The sequence below is a fragment of the Phaethon aethereus genome (assembly GCF_964289735.1).
Source record: "Phaethon aethereus genome assembly, chromosome: 1".
Classification (NCBI taxonomy): Eukaryota; Metazoa; Chordata; class Aves; order Phaethontiformes; family Phaethontidae; genus Phaethon; species Phaethon aethereus.
Genome location: NC_138575.1, coordinates 136,228,044 through 136,240,618, shown reverse-complemented (window position 1 = coordinate 136,240,618; position 12,575 = coordinate 136,228,044). Strand labels below are relative to the sequence as shown.

Here is a 12,575-nt window from a genome sequence, read left to right as displayed (position 1 = left end):
AAAGTATCACTTAGCAAAACAAGTGGGGCAGAAGATAGGTGGAATGTCTCCTATTTTCTTACCTTCTTTTCTTGTCACTTAGTTTGTAATCACACTCAATAACTGGATATTGTTTATATAACCACTGTTACATTTTTAAATATGTAGCATATACTAATGCAGACTAGAATTAAATCATTGATTATTCAGCCATAAACATTTTAAAGGTAGCTTTTGAAGTTTAAGAAATGAAGCAGTTCATGCTCAGTCATGGATCCTAAGTGCTCTCAACCTGGAGGACCTTTCACATTGAGTACTATTGTAAAGTATGATAAAAGTGCAAACAAAGAAGGATGTTAATGGCATATAAGTCAAAATACAAGACCAAGCCCTGACAGCGTCCTGTTATGTACTCATTTTGCTTTATTGGCTAAAGGAGCAGTTTCCTTTTAACTTAATTTCAAACAGACTTTCTCCCCCCCAACTGAAAAGTTTTTATTGAAGTTTTTGAGTAGATGCTGATATAGGAGTCTGACAGAAATGAAATGAATGGCAGTACATCATTTGTAACCCCTGACTTGTTTGTTTTTTAATGTAGAGTGTGATGAATGTGAACATAGATTCACTTGTCCTGGTAACCACCATGTACTTCCAGAGAGATCAATTCACTCTATGAGTCCAAAATTAGAAGGTAACAACCGCTGATATTTTAAAGTTGAAACACATTTATCAGTTTTTTAGAAAATACAAAGGAAACTGGCAGGTGAAGGAACTTCCACAAACGTTGTTTTGGGTTTTCAAGATTTCCCTTTCCCTTTTTTACACTACCGTAAAGCAAAATAACTCTTGATTTGAATAGCATAACTCCTGGCTCACTGTGGTACAATAAAACAAAACAAAACAAACAAACAACCAAAAAAAAAACCCTGAACAGATTCATATTTTTTTTGGCTGGAAGACAGGAAAGGAACTTAAGAGTCATCTGGACTTGATGCCCAAAGGATACATATAGATTTATATATTTGCAATGTATATGAGTATGATGGGATTTATATGGTCTGTCAACCTCCCTATGAATAATGCTTGCTGTAAGCAATGTCACAGTACATGACATATGATGGCTTTCAAGTAAATGATAGCAGTACTTTCAAGGTTTGCTTGAATTTCTTCAGTGTAATCAGCATGTCATAAGATCACACACACCTCTGTCCTTCTAGAAGTCAAGTACATTTTCTTGCAAGTAGATAAGATTTCCTGACTCTTTTCAAATGCAGTGTGAATATTTTCCTATTATTCTCATAGTCTTTTCCCCTGCTCCCTCCCTGAAAAAAACATATGCAAGTGAAAGCTAGCTACTCATAAAAACTGATGGTTTTGGAAACTTCATGCACGATTAACAATTCTTATTTAAGTATTCTTATTCCTATTATACACATGAATATGTAGAGGCTATAATCCAAATATCACGTTAGAGACCTCCCTTGCTACACAAAAATTAAGACACACCATAACAGGAAGTTTTAGCATTATTAGTCTGGCTATGAAATCTGTAAATCATGTCCATATGCTTAAAAAGCAAGTCACGCTGAACACAGTAATAAAAGGCATTTCAAACTTCAAAGAGAACGTTCCTCTTCTCAATAACCTTCCCTCTGAGAAGGTCATTTAGTCATAGGTTAAGAGCTAATGACATCAGTCAAAAAACAGATCTGCCATGAATTTTACATACCTCATTTAAGTCTTCTGAATTGTTATATTAAATCTCTGTTATTAAATTCTGATACATCAATATGAAAGACAGCATAAAGCATTTCTATTTTAAAGTTTGTTGAATATTTTTAAATGGATTGAAGAATCCAGAATTTCTCAAATAAAATAACATTATGAGTTTTTATGAATTCTTATTGAATTCTAATTATCTGCTTGCGCTTCCATCTCCACCCAGAGCCTCCTTTTAATCCTGGCTTTCCATTTAAAGGATTTATGGCTGTTCCACAGTGTTAAGCGACATCCGGATCTTCTTGGGACTGTGGCAATGACGACCATCACGCAGCACTGTGCTTCACAGCATTGTGCTTAAAGTCTTGAGCTATTCCACACAGTATTGCAGTTAATGTTACAAATATGTAGTATATACTCTTGCTTTGGTCATTTTCTAATCGTACAGGAGAGTGGGATGGAAAAGAGCAAGCACCCTGCAATGCAGAGACTGGCACAGGGCTTTAGGAGCAGATGATCTGCTAGGATGGGAATTTATCATAAAAGAAAGAAGCTGTAAGATGCCTGTGCTGCAAACACAGCAGTGCATGAGTGCCGCCCAAAAAGTAGGTGGGTCAAGGCTTTAGAAGGTGGCAGTGCCTTTGCCTATCCTTTCTTTGACAGCAGCCAACAGGAGGGGAAGAATGGCCAATGCTCATACTCAAGCAATTAGTTTGTAGTCCTGGGGAAAGATACTCTCATGTTCCTGCACAGGTAAGTCAATTCAGAGCTCTTAGGTGTCTCTGCCTTCCTGCCCAGGACAGTGCCGTGCGTTAGGTGAAGCGAGAGGGGATGCATCCTTCGCACTGAGTTGCAGGGGAAGGCTGCAGGACTGCAGCGCTGTCCTGCTGTGTGTGACGTCCTTGAGTACAGGACACCGACAAGAGGCATCCCCTTCCCCTGCCAACCCTGGCACAGTGTGGGTGCTCACCTCCACCTCGTTTTGTCACCTGGTGGGCCAGAGGCAACTGGGTGACAGATTAATGGGTTAAGTGGAGAGGGAAGGAGCTGTGTGAGGTCCTGTGCTGCACCAGGAGGGAAAGAGCTGAGGGTGAGGTTAGTGTGTGCGCACTCACATGCGTGCACACACACCCCCCCCAAGTCTGTTATCCTGCAGAGGTTTGAGTGGGAGTTTTGACTTTGTGTACCTGAGTTGACAATCCTATTTGAAGAAAAAAGAAGTACATTCATAAGGCTTTTGGAAATTAGGGCTAAGAATCTCTAAGGAGCATGAAAGTTATAAACTAGATAAACATTTAAGTGTGCTGGCTGCTTAGGTCACTCTTGCTGGTGAATTCTACCACAAGCAATTTCCTTCCCCACCTTCACAGTAAACCTAAGACCTGTTCTGAATCCACAAGCTTTCTGGCACATTGCTGCTATGAAATCAAAATCCCTTGCAGGTAAAAGAACCTATAGGGTTTTAAATGTGAAAATAACGCTGAATTTTACGTTTTCATTCAGGTGTGGTTCTGATGATCACATATTCTCTGTTGTTTGAGCATGTTTCTATCAAAAATATTTACCTAAGCATTTCACAAAGTGATCCACAAGAGGTAAGCACAAAATTTTGTGGTTAAGGCCTAAATTCAGCCAGAGGCTTAGGCTGAAGGAAACCTGTGGGCATGGCAACATCTTACTCCTTCCCAATGGGAATCTTCAGTCCTGAGTTAGACCTCCAGGCACAGATCTGTTTTTCAGTGGTCTAGGAAGGTGTGAAAACCTCAAAGCAGGGTTCACAGTGGTGGTCAATGATGGTACCTTTCTAGCCTGGGTATCCTAATGGCTATTGCACTCCCCTGGGGGCTAGGTGGCTGATGTTCAAATCCCTCTCTGCCTCACTGAGAAAAGCTTTTGAATACCGTTTTCAGCCCCTCAGTGACTGCTTTATCTAAGAGACTTCTGGAGTTGAAGCAGACTTATTTGTCTCTCAGGTTGGAGCTGTTTGTAAAAAAAAGTGAATATATTCACTGGGCAGGACAGAAAACTGAGGAAACTTCAACAGATCAGCATTGACAAGACTTGGGCATAATTAATCCAGAGTTCCAGTTGCTAAACATCAATTTAAAAAAGCTAGGAAGTTGAAAACCTTAAACTCTTCCCACAGAATTTAGCTGTGCAAATACTGTTATATAGTTTTGCACAAAGGTGTATTTTTGCCCCATATGCCTCTAGTGTCCACCGGTTAAGTGCCTGGTTCAGCATCATCTGCCTGGACTGACAAAGCATAGTGGCTCTGCAGGTCCCTGGCTTTCTGAGGAATGTGCTGGTGGTGTAGCCTACCCAGGTAATCCAACCAGGAGGTCGGGGTGCCCTGAGCTAGGTGAGAAGTGATGAGGCAGTTGATTCCCTTTATGTACCCTTGTACAGCACAGGGTACACCCACCAGGAGCACACGTCTGAATTTAGAGCCTCTCGGAGGAGCGAGGGAAACGTAAGGATGTGCTGCTGCCGCCAAGCTGGTTCACCTGGTTTTGCGCTGGGGTCACGTTCCCCTTCTCGTCCGTGCAAAGCGCACGCAAGTTGCACGTGGCCTGCACTCTGGAGGGGAACCCTGCTGCTGGGGAGCCCAGTGCAGAGCAGTAGGTAGCCCTGCTGCCGGGACCCCACCCCGTACGCTCACAGGTCAGACCATGTTGCTTGGTCAGAAGATCCCTGGCCAGTTTCCTCAGCACAGATAACAAAAACAGCCTGCTGGTATGTTTGCACAGACCTAGTTCATAGACAGCTCAGGGAGCACTCAGAGCAGTCATCCAGGATCAAATCTTAAATGTCTTACTCAGACAAAAGACACGTTAAATTGTTTGGTGCTTTGTCCAACAATTAATCTTACAGGACTTGGCTTTAATTTTATTTTAGAGCAATCTTTTTTTTTTCCCGTATGTAAATATAAAAAATCTCAGATGCACATCAAAAAGCCATTTTCTATTCTCTGTGTTGTGTCAGCCTTTATATCTCTGTAGCCGTTGTTTAATTTGTTCTATTCCCTTCGTTCACATTGCAGTATAGAATTGGAAAATTCAACAAAGTTCAAAAAATGATTCAGTCATAAAGACTATCACTTCCAGCTCAGGATTATTGCTCACAATATTTTCTCTGGACTGGCTCAGTCCAGACTTCAGTGGCTCAGAAAATAATGTTGTCCTTGTACTTGATTTGGTTAAAACACTGTTACTCAGGCCTCACACTGGTGAAAGGAATTTCAGTGCAAATGAGATATTTTCATAGTATGGTAAGCTAAAACGAAAACCATCTTTCAGTGAAGCCTTTCAGAATGCCTTTCAGAAAATCACTGAAGAATTAGGACTAGTGTGGCTCTTATTCCCTTAGGGACGTTAATGTGCTACACCAGGAACAAATAAATAAATCACAAATGACTGTCAGGCAGACGTGGGAAAAATGATTCTTCTTTACTGAAACTATTGGATCAAGTGACCTTGTTTTGACCTGGGTTTGGGCAGAAGCCAGTCCCAGAAGGACAAACGTAAGAAGGCTGTACTAGAGATGACTTTGGGTTTTTGCTTATTTTCTTTTTGTTGGGCACAGTTTTAGAATAACAGAGAAAAATCAAAACCACTTGAATAACTGATGTATTTATTTTCTTATATACACTTAAATATGGCACATCTGACAGTAGTTGTACAATAAACTCAAAATGATAATCAAAGCTGGACAGTAGATCAAATAACTCAGTGCTGAACCTATTAGGAGCCAAATCCTGTACACTGAATTTCTGAAGAAAGTTTCACCCAGGAGCTGCATTAGCTAAGGATTCAGAGGCTAAGATTATTTAGTCTCAATTTCTGAAGGACTGGCTGGTGACTGTGGCTCTGTTACCAATGTTCCAGCTTCATCTTCCATAACATCGAACTGGCTCTTTCCACTCTTTCTTCCACGCAGTCAGCAATTCATCTGTTGTTGTTACCTCTTAGAGAAAAATTTTCAATGTCCCAGAGGATTCATCTGCAGTTAGTGATTACTCTAATAAATAAATGCAGACTGGATTCATTCTTCTGCTATTAATGTGGAAGGTGTTCGTGTTTACTATTGTTTGAAAGTCAGTGACAGCTACTTTGCAAAGCAGTGGCCTTCTGGAGAATAGGGGAAGCTCAGTCAAGGAGTTTCTTTGCTTTGAGACCCATGAGAACCTCTCTTCTCCTTCGGACAACGACAATGCCTGGAACACATTGGTTTTGCAGTTGGACATGTTCTGGGTTGTGATGGACATTTGTCCTCACAGCTGTTTGATAAAGGAGGAAAAAGCAAAAAGAGAGAAACATTGTAATATGATAATTCTTCACTGTCACTTTCCTCAACTTTTTCATCATTGAACACTGCAATGCTCTCTAGACAACATCTGGGAATGCGTCGACACCCTACAACACAGGGAGACAAGATTTTGCTGCCTGACAGTTCTTGTCTGCAGTGACATGACTTGCTGTTACCTATTTGTCCACAGTCACGACCTAAGTAATGCTTTCATTTCTTGAGAGCAGTGACGTCCAGAGTGTCAGCACTGGATAGTGCTGCCCTCAAATCTGGTGAAGCTGACACTTCAGCTTTGGTCCTCCAGGAGTACTGGGCATAAGAGTCCTATGTCCAGTTAATAGAAGCCAAACTCATGTAAACAAATTATTGCATTGATTCCCCTCCCACCTGTCTGAAACACATAAATGACAAAGTCGCTCGTGCTCACTTTCAGCTCGGCTGATTCTTTTAGCTATTTTTATACTTGTTGTCAACTATTTTCTGCTTGCCCATAATTTTAAAGCTGAAGCTAAAGATGCAGAGGTTACTTCTTCCACAGCTTCTTCTCCATGAATGAACCTATGAAGTCTATGAGAATGGACCCTGTGGGTGACCATTCAGTGAACTGCAGCTCTGCTAAGGTGCCCAGGGAAACGGGATGCTGAATGTCCTTACATAAACTTTCAGAGCAAGCTACTGCAGGCTCCTGGGTCTCTATATGGGATCAAGGCTTTCTGAGAAATGTAAAGAATAAACTAATGCATGAAAATGGGTATGAAGAGGGCATTTTCTAGGTAAGTTTTGTCAAAGAAACCTCAAAACTAGCTACACAAAAGGATTAGGGAAATGCATGGAGTATAACAGCCCCAGAACAGTTTTCCTCCTCAGTGGAATCAGAGCTGATTGAGTGGGTTTGTATGCATACAAAATTGCATTAGCTCTAGAAAATCACTTGCTCTGAGGACAAGTTGAATAAGGAATGTGCTGTGTGGTGTGGGTGCCAGCTTAGGGAGCCTTTGTCCCTAGACGTCTGTGAGACTGCATTCTCACAGAGAACATGGGATGTGTTCTACCTACCTACAAATGCAAGACTCAGTATCTCATTGTAAATCCCCTGTGTCACACAGTAATTTCAGTTGTAGCACAGTTTTAACCATTATTCCCTTAAGATCACGGGGGAAAAAAAGTAATAAATATTCGTAGTTGAATAGTATCCTTGTTCAGATATCTTTAAAACATGTTATTTAAATAAACCTTAGACTCCTTCTATGAGCTAAGTATTGTAAATATCATCTCTATTATTATCTCCCTAACTGCAGCAAGGTATTTTATCCCAGGTGGACCTCCTAACTAGCTCAGCACTTGTACCTCCAGCACCTACACAAGCTAATTCAGATCTTGCAGCATAGACACTGAACGACAATGAACACTTGCCTGCAGGTTTCAGCATGAAATATCTTGTGCTTTAGAGCACAGCTCTCCCGGCTCTCCCTACACAAATAGCAGCTGCAGTTCTCTTTACTTTGAAAGAAATCTGTAGGACACTTCTGTCTACAGATGCATTCGCAGTTTTCTTCATCAAATTCCATATGTTGTCCACACATAGCCAGCTCAGCAAGAGGAGGGAGTCCTGCAATAGCACATACATCTTTTAGCAGTAAGCTTTATCTGTCTAAATCCTGCTTTTGAAGAGACTCTTTGTAATCACTAGGAATCACACATGCACTCTCATAGATTCTAGTCTTCAGAATTTCTGTTGTAACTTACAGTGCAGAAAAGGACTTGAGAGGCTGGGGCTGATGACTTTACTTACTCTAATACTGCTATTTCTTGTGGGCTGAACCCTGCATAAAAATAGTTTATTTTGGGGCTGTATATTAGAAGAGCCTAGTTTTAGGTTTTGGAATGCACAAATCTTTACTGGACAGCAGGTTTTAAAAAGAAAATCTCAAAAAAGATTTAGTCTATACCCATGATAAAAATGCACATCTGTGCAGGCCGTCACAGTCACCACTCAATGTACTTCACTATCCATATACTGCAGAAATTCTGCAAAAGTAATGCTATGTCTAGTAAGGTGCGAGCTGGTCTAGCACTTAAATAAGGAGCATATGCACACTTGTCAGTTAAAGAAAATACTTTGTTTCAGAAGCAAAACTTCAGCCAAGTGAACACACTGTCCAATACCTCACATATCTTCCTTCAAAATACACATCTGGAGTACAATATGAAGCTAATCCTAGCAGAAACGGAACACATTTTGTGAAAGCTTTATTAAAATGCTAGCAGCACATCCCTGGTTAAAGGTCATGGCATATAATGTGTCATTGGGAAGGTAATTTCCTGTAGTTTTACAATTAGCTCTTGGATTTAACCTATGGAATGTGGAATGTAACCTGTGTCCGCGACCTCTGCAGCCTGAGCTCTGATCATAGTGGCAAGAAAAGGCTTGCGCATTACTTGAAAGAAACCTCTATTATTATTATTTACTTAATGCTGGAAAACCAATATCCAGACAGAATGAAACCCAAGTCCTATTGGAAGGGAGAAAGGAATCTGCCCCAAATTCTTGGAAGACAAACCCCTTCCTTGGGGTGATAAAGCTTGGAGTGTGTGGTGTAGGGTGTTTCAGTCTCGCTTTCTTTCAACCTCAAAGACAGATTTTAAGTTCTTTTGTCCCCACCATTGCCAAACACAATGTACTTCAGAGAATGATATTGTATCTGGGGAAATATTGAGCCTATGTCAACAGAAAATGTAATTCAACAAGCCACAAATTTTAATGCTCCAAGCTGACCTTACAAAAGGCTAGGAGTTAAGAGGACTGTGGCTATTCACAGTCCTTTGGACTTTGAAATATAGAGTACTAATCCTTTCTTGAGTGAAAAGTCTAACTTGAGCTTAACTACCTACCCTGATGGTCAGATGATCTGATACAGAGTGAGAACAGATCCTGCAGAAACCGCTATGCAACTCATCTCTTGCTTATTAACATTTGAAGATTGTAATCAACAGACCAGTTTATGAGGATATTTAGTTTTATTTTAGCTCACTAGTCTAGGAATTGCTTGCCAGCTTGCTTTTATTGTTGCCTTGGATGGTTTATTCTTCTGCTTGCTGCATGCAGGTTAAACCACAAAGGCAAGGCTTCCTTCTGTGTCCGTCTGCTCTAGTGCTATGATAGTTTTATTTTGACCAGTACAATTTTCTGAGAAAAACGTTTAAAAAAACCCCCACCTTATACAGGGCTTGGAGAAATTTTAACTTCTCTTTATGTTTACTGATAGTAAGTATCTTTAGATTTACACAGTTGCCCCCCCCCCCGAATATTTCATGCAAATTTCTTTGACAGATTAAAGTTTTCCAGGAAAAGCAGAGGGAGGAGGGAAGTAGCGTACACTTCTACGAATTTTACCCTGTTCTGTTTCCTTCCAGAGACCTGAAGGGGTATACATGCATACTCCTGACTGTGTATGGTATATCGGCTTGCAAGCTTCCTCAATACCTTAATATTATCATAAAAAGTAGTTAAATACTTTGAAATATCATATAATCTTTTACACTGACTACAGCTAATAGGTAGGACTGATTTTGCCTGCCTTATTTCTGATTGTCTGTTTTTCAGAATTTCCCACAATAAAGATTCAGCACCTGCCTCATGCAATATATTCCAGGGCGTTTTTTTTTTCTACAGTTAAAAAGTTTTCCCTAATGCCCATCATACAATTTAAGGCCCATCTAAAATAAAAATTTATGCAGGGTGCCTACTTCACTAGCTCATTTTAATGCTTTCCTGTTTCCTACTTAGTTTGCTAATATAGAGAGAGTAAAATGTCCAAGCAAAAAACATGAGATGAGGATAAGCACATATGAGTGTTTATTTTCAAGTGAGTTTCTACACCATAAGCCAAATCTATCTAGGGATGTGGAATCAAAACTATAACTCTCTCAATGAAAAAATATGACAAAACCAAAATGAAACACAAGCAGCCTGGAGATAGTAAGCAAAAGTGTCCATTTGTAATTTCATCTTTACCTTCTCGTCTGTTGGGGTGCTCTACATCTACAACACATTCACATTTGTCACTATCCCAGACCCATCCATTATGGCAAATTTTGTTGGTAAAGGGGCATCTAGAAGAAAAAAAAATTAAGGTAGGAATTAAAAAAAAAAAATTAGCATCAGTGTAATCATTTGGCAAAATGAGCCTGCTGGTATGCTGGGTCTGCCACTTGTACTATGTGAAGATACAGCATCTGTGTGCATTACTGCTGCAAAGAGAAAGCGTGGGGACTGAGTGGTTTTGCTGATAGGGCTGAGCTATCTGGCTCCCAGCAGCTAGAAGGAGCAGGTACAGCACGTATTTGAGATTACATCCTTAGCAAGCAGCTACTATTTCACAGCTCCACTTTTCCATAGAACAGATCTACCCCACCCAGGGTAGTCTTTGTCTTATAGTATTCATACCATGCAACTGTATTCAATTTTGCCATGCTGCCAGAAAATGCAGCTCCAGTTTATCTTTGTCCAAGCTTAAGGATGTACAGTGAACTGTTTTCAGGGTCAGAGGGCCCAGTTTGACTTTTAGGCATTCTGCTTTGGGAGTGGAAGTCACAAACTGGAAGAAGGCTGAGGTTCTTCTGCATTTGTGTAGGAAGAGGATTCAGAGTGGCCGGCAGGCTAAGTGAGGGCTGGAGTGGCTTTGCTGAAATGCCACCTCTTCCCCAGCCCAGGTGACTGACTGAGGGGCACTTATGGGGGCAAGCCTACATGCTGGGCTAGACAGAGACATCTGAGCTGACCTTGAATGAGTCACTCAATCTATCTGTGTTTCTAGAGTCTTTGTTAGATTAATGTAGCCTGTTCTCGCCAGTACTACAGGTTTTTTGTACCATACTTTGGAGCTGGATGTGAGATCACTTTTCTCCAGCTGATGAGCCTGATAGATGCAAACCAGGACTGGACCAGAAAGTGAAAAGCCACAGTTCACATTGATTCTGACCTGGCGTGCCATGAGGTATGGCAAAGGGCTGTAGCTTGAGCACAGCATTCTGTGTGCCCTGGCTAAATAATGCATGAGCAGAGTTGCTTGTGTCAGGTTGAAAAAGTCTGTGCGCACACACACCCCCAAATAGTGCCAGCGGAGCATAGTGCTAATACGTGCACTTTGAGCCCCCGCTCAAGCACCTTGATGTCTTAATGACTGCAGATGCTGCTGAACTAGCCTGCTGTTTGTTGGATTCTGGTGTCCTTTCTCTTATTATTCGCCAGGTTTAGTTGAAGCTTTTTAAGCCTGAGTGATAATCAAGTTATTTGGAAAAATTTTGGGGATAACAGAAAGTGAATGGACCATTACAATGACCAAACCCGAACAAAATAATTTTCATCCTTCAGACTACACAACATGTGTAGGAGTTTGTAAATGAGGGAACTTACCCATCTTCTTCTGGGTACTGGACAGATCTTCGTATGATGGCGTACTGGTGGCGCTGGGTATTTGATAGACACTTACAACCTGTGTGATTGGCAATTTTGATTGGCACGGGCTCAGGAACACTTGTCAAGGGAACCGAGATCTCAAAGAGCTAGGTGGGTGAAATAACATTTATTTTTCAGTTTCCATTATACAGTTAATATTTGGAGTTTTAAATCAAAACCTCTTATTCTTTGCCACCATTTTTACCACCCTTGCTCTTTTCTAGAGATAGTTACCATAGGTATAAATGAGCAGGTGAGCGTTGAGGGTTTTGAAGAGTAAGCAATGCCCACCAAGGTAGGAACTTGCCAAAACGGTGGTCCCAGTGCTGTATCACCAGCTATTAAACACCCAAGACCATTCAAAATTATTTGCAAACACACTCCAAAGCCTATTCTGGATGCTAGGGCCAAATGGAAGAGATACAGGTGTTGGGAACTTTGTTCTCAGTTATATCATCACTTGAATCTCAACCACATACGGAGACAGCTGTTTAACTGTCCTTGGGTATAATCACAGCATGCATCTTTAGGGACCTAACTTAGCCCCCACAACCTTCTCAGAGAGGGAAGAAACAGGATTAAATAGAGGAGAGTTCATCCCACTTCATCTGGGTTCCCGCGGGGAATCATCCTGGAAATATCTCTCTGTTGACTATAGCAGGAGCCTAAGGAACCAAGCAGCCTACCTTCAGTGCGTCTAAATCATTTAGAGTGGTCTCTGAATAGCCTTGTGTAAGCCCTTGTTCCTTGAGCAACTACGTGTGGGAGCTGCTGAAAAGACTCACACCTCCTCTGCCCCCCCCAGGCCAGCTTCCTTCCCATGGAAACCAAAGCGCAGGGTAAGTCGTGTGCCAGCGTGCCTTGGCTTCGCGCTGCATCCATGTGCAAGGGCTGAGAAGTATCCCTAAGCCAGACTGCTTAGACATTTAAATTTAGGTGTTGCAGTGTCTAACTTCAGGTGGTACAAATATCCTTCAGTGGATATTTTATAACAAGGGAAAAAAATGCTCTTACTAATATGGGAGTAATTCTGGACATTTTAGAGGAGTAAATCTGGACTGATGGTGGTATATTCAGGAGTGGAACTTAGCTGGGGGCTTTTGAGGGAATG

At 41.2% G+C, this 12,575-nt stretch overlaps 1 protein-coding gene across 1 annotated transcript in view; it reads right to left on the bottom strand.

The window, feature by feature from the left end:
* Positions 1-5,850: 5,850 nt before the first annotated feature.
* Positions 5,851-12,575, bottom strand: part of VEGFD (vascular endothelial growth factor D) — a gene marked incomplete at its 3' end in the record, with an annotated part of 30,854 nt that continues 24,129 nt past the window's right edge. The window contains exons 4-7 of the mRNA XM_082003905.1: positions 11,423-11,571; positions 10,022-10,119; positions 7,420-7,615; positions 5,851-5,977 (exon numbers count right to left, since the gene is read on the bottom strand). Coding sequence (XP_081860031.1) covers positions 5,851-5,977; positions 7,420-7,615; positions 10,022-10,119; positions 11,423-11,571 — 570 coding nt within the window. The remainder of the gene's footprint in view (positions 5,978-7,419; positions 7,616-10,021; positions 10,120-11,422; positions 11,572-12,575) is intronic.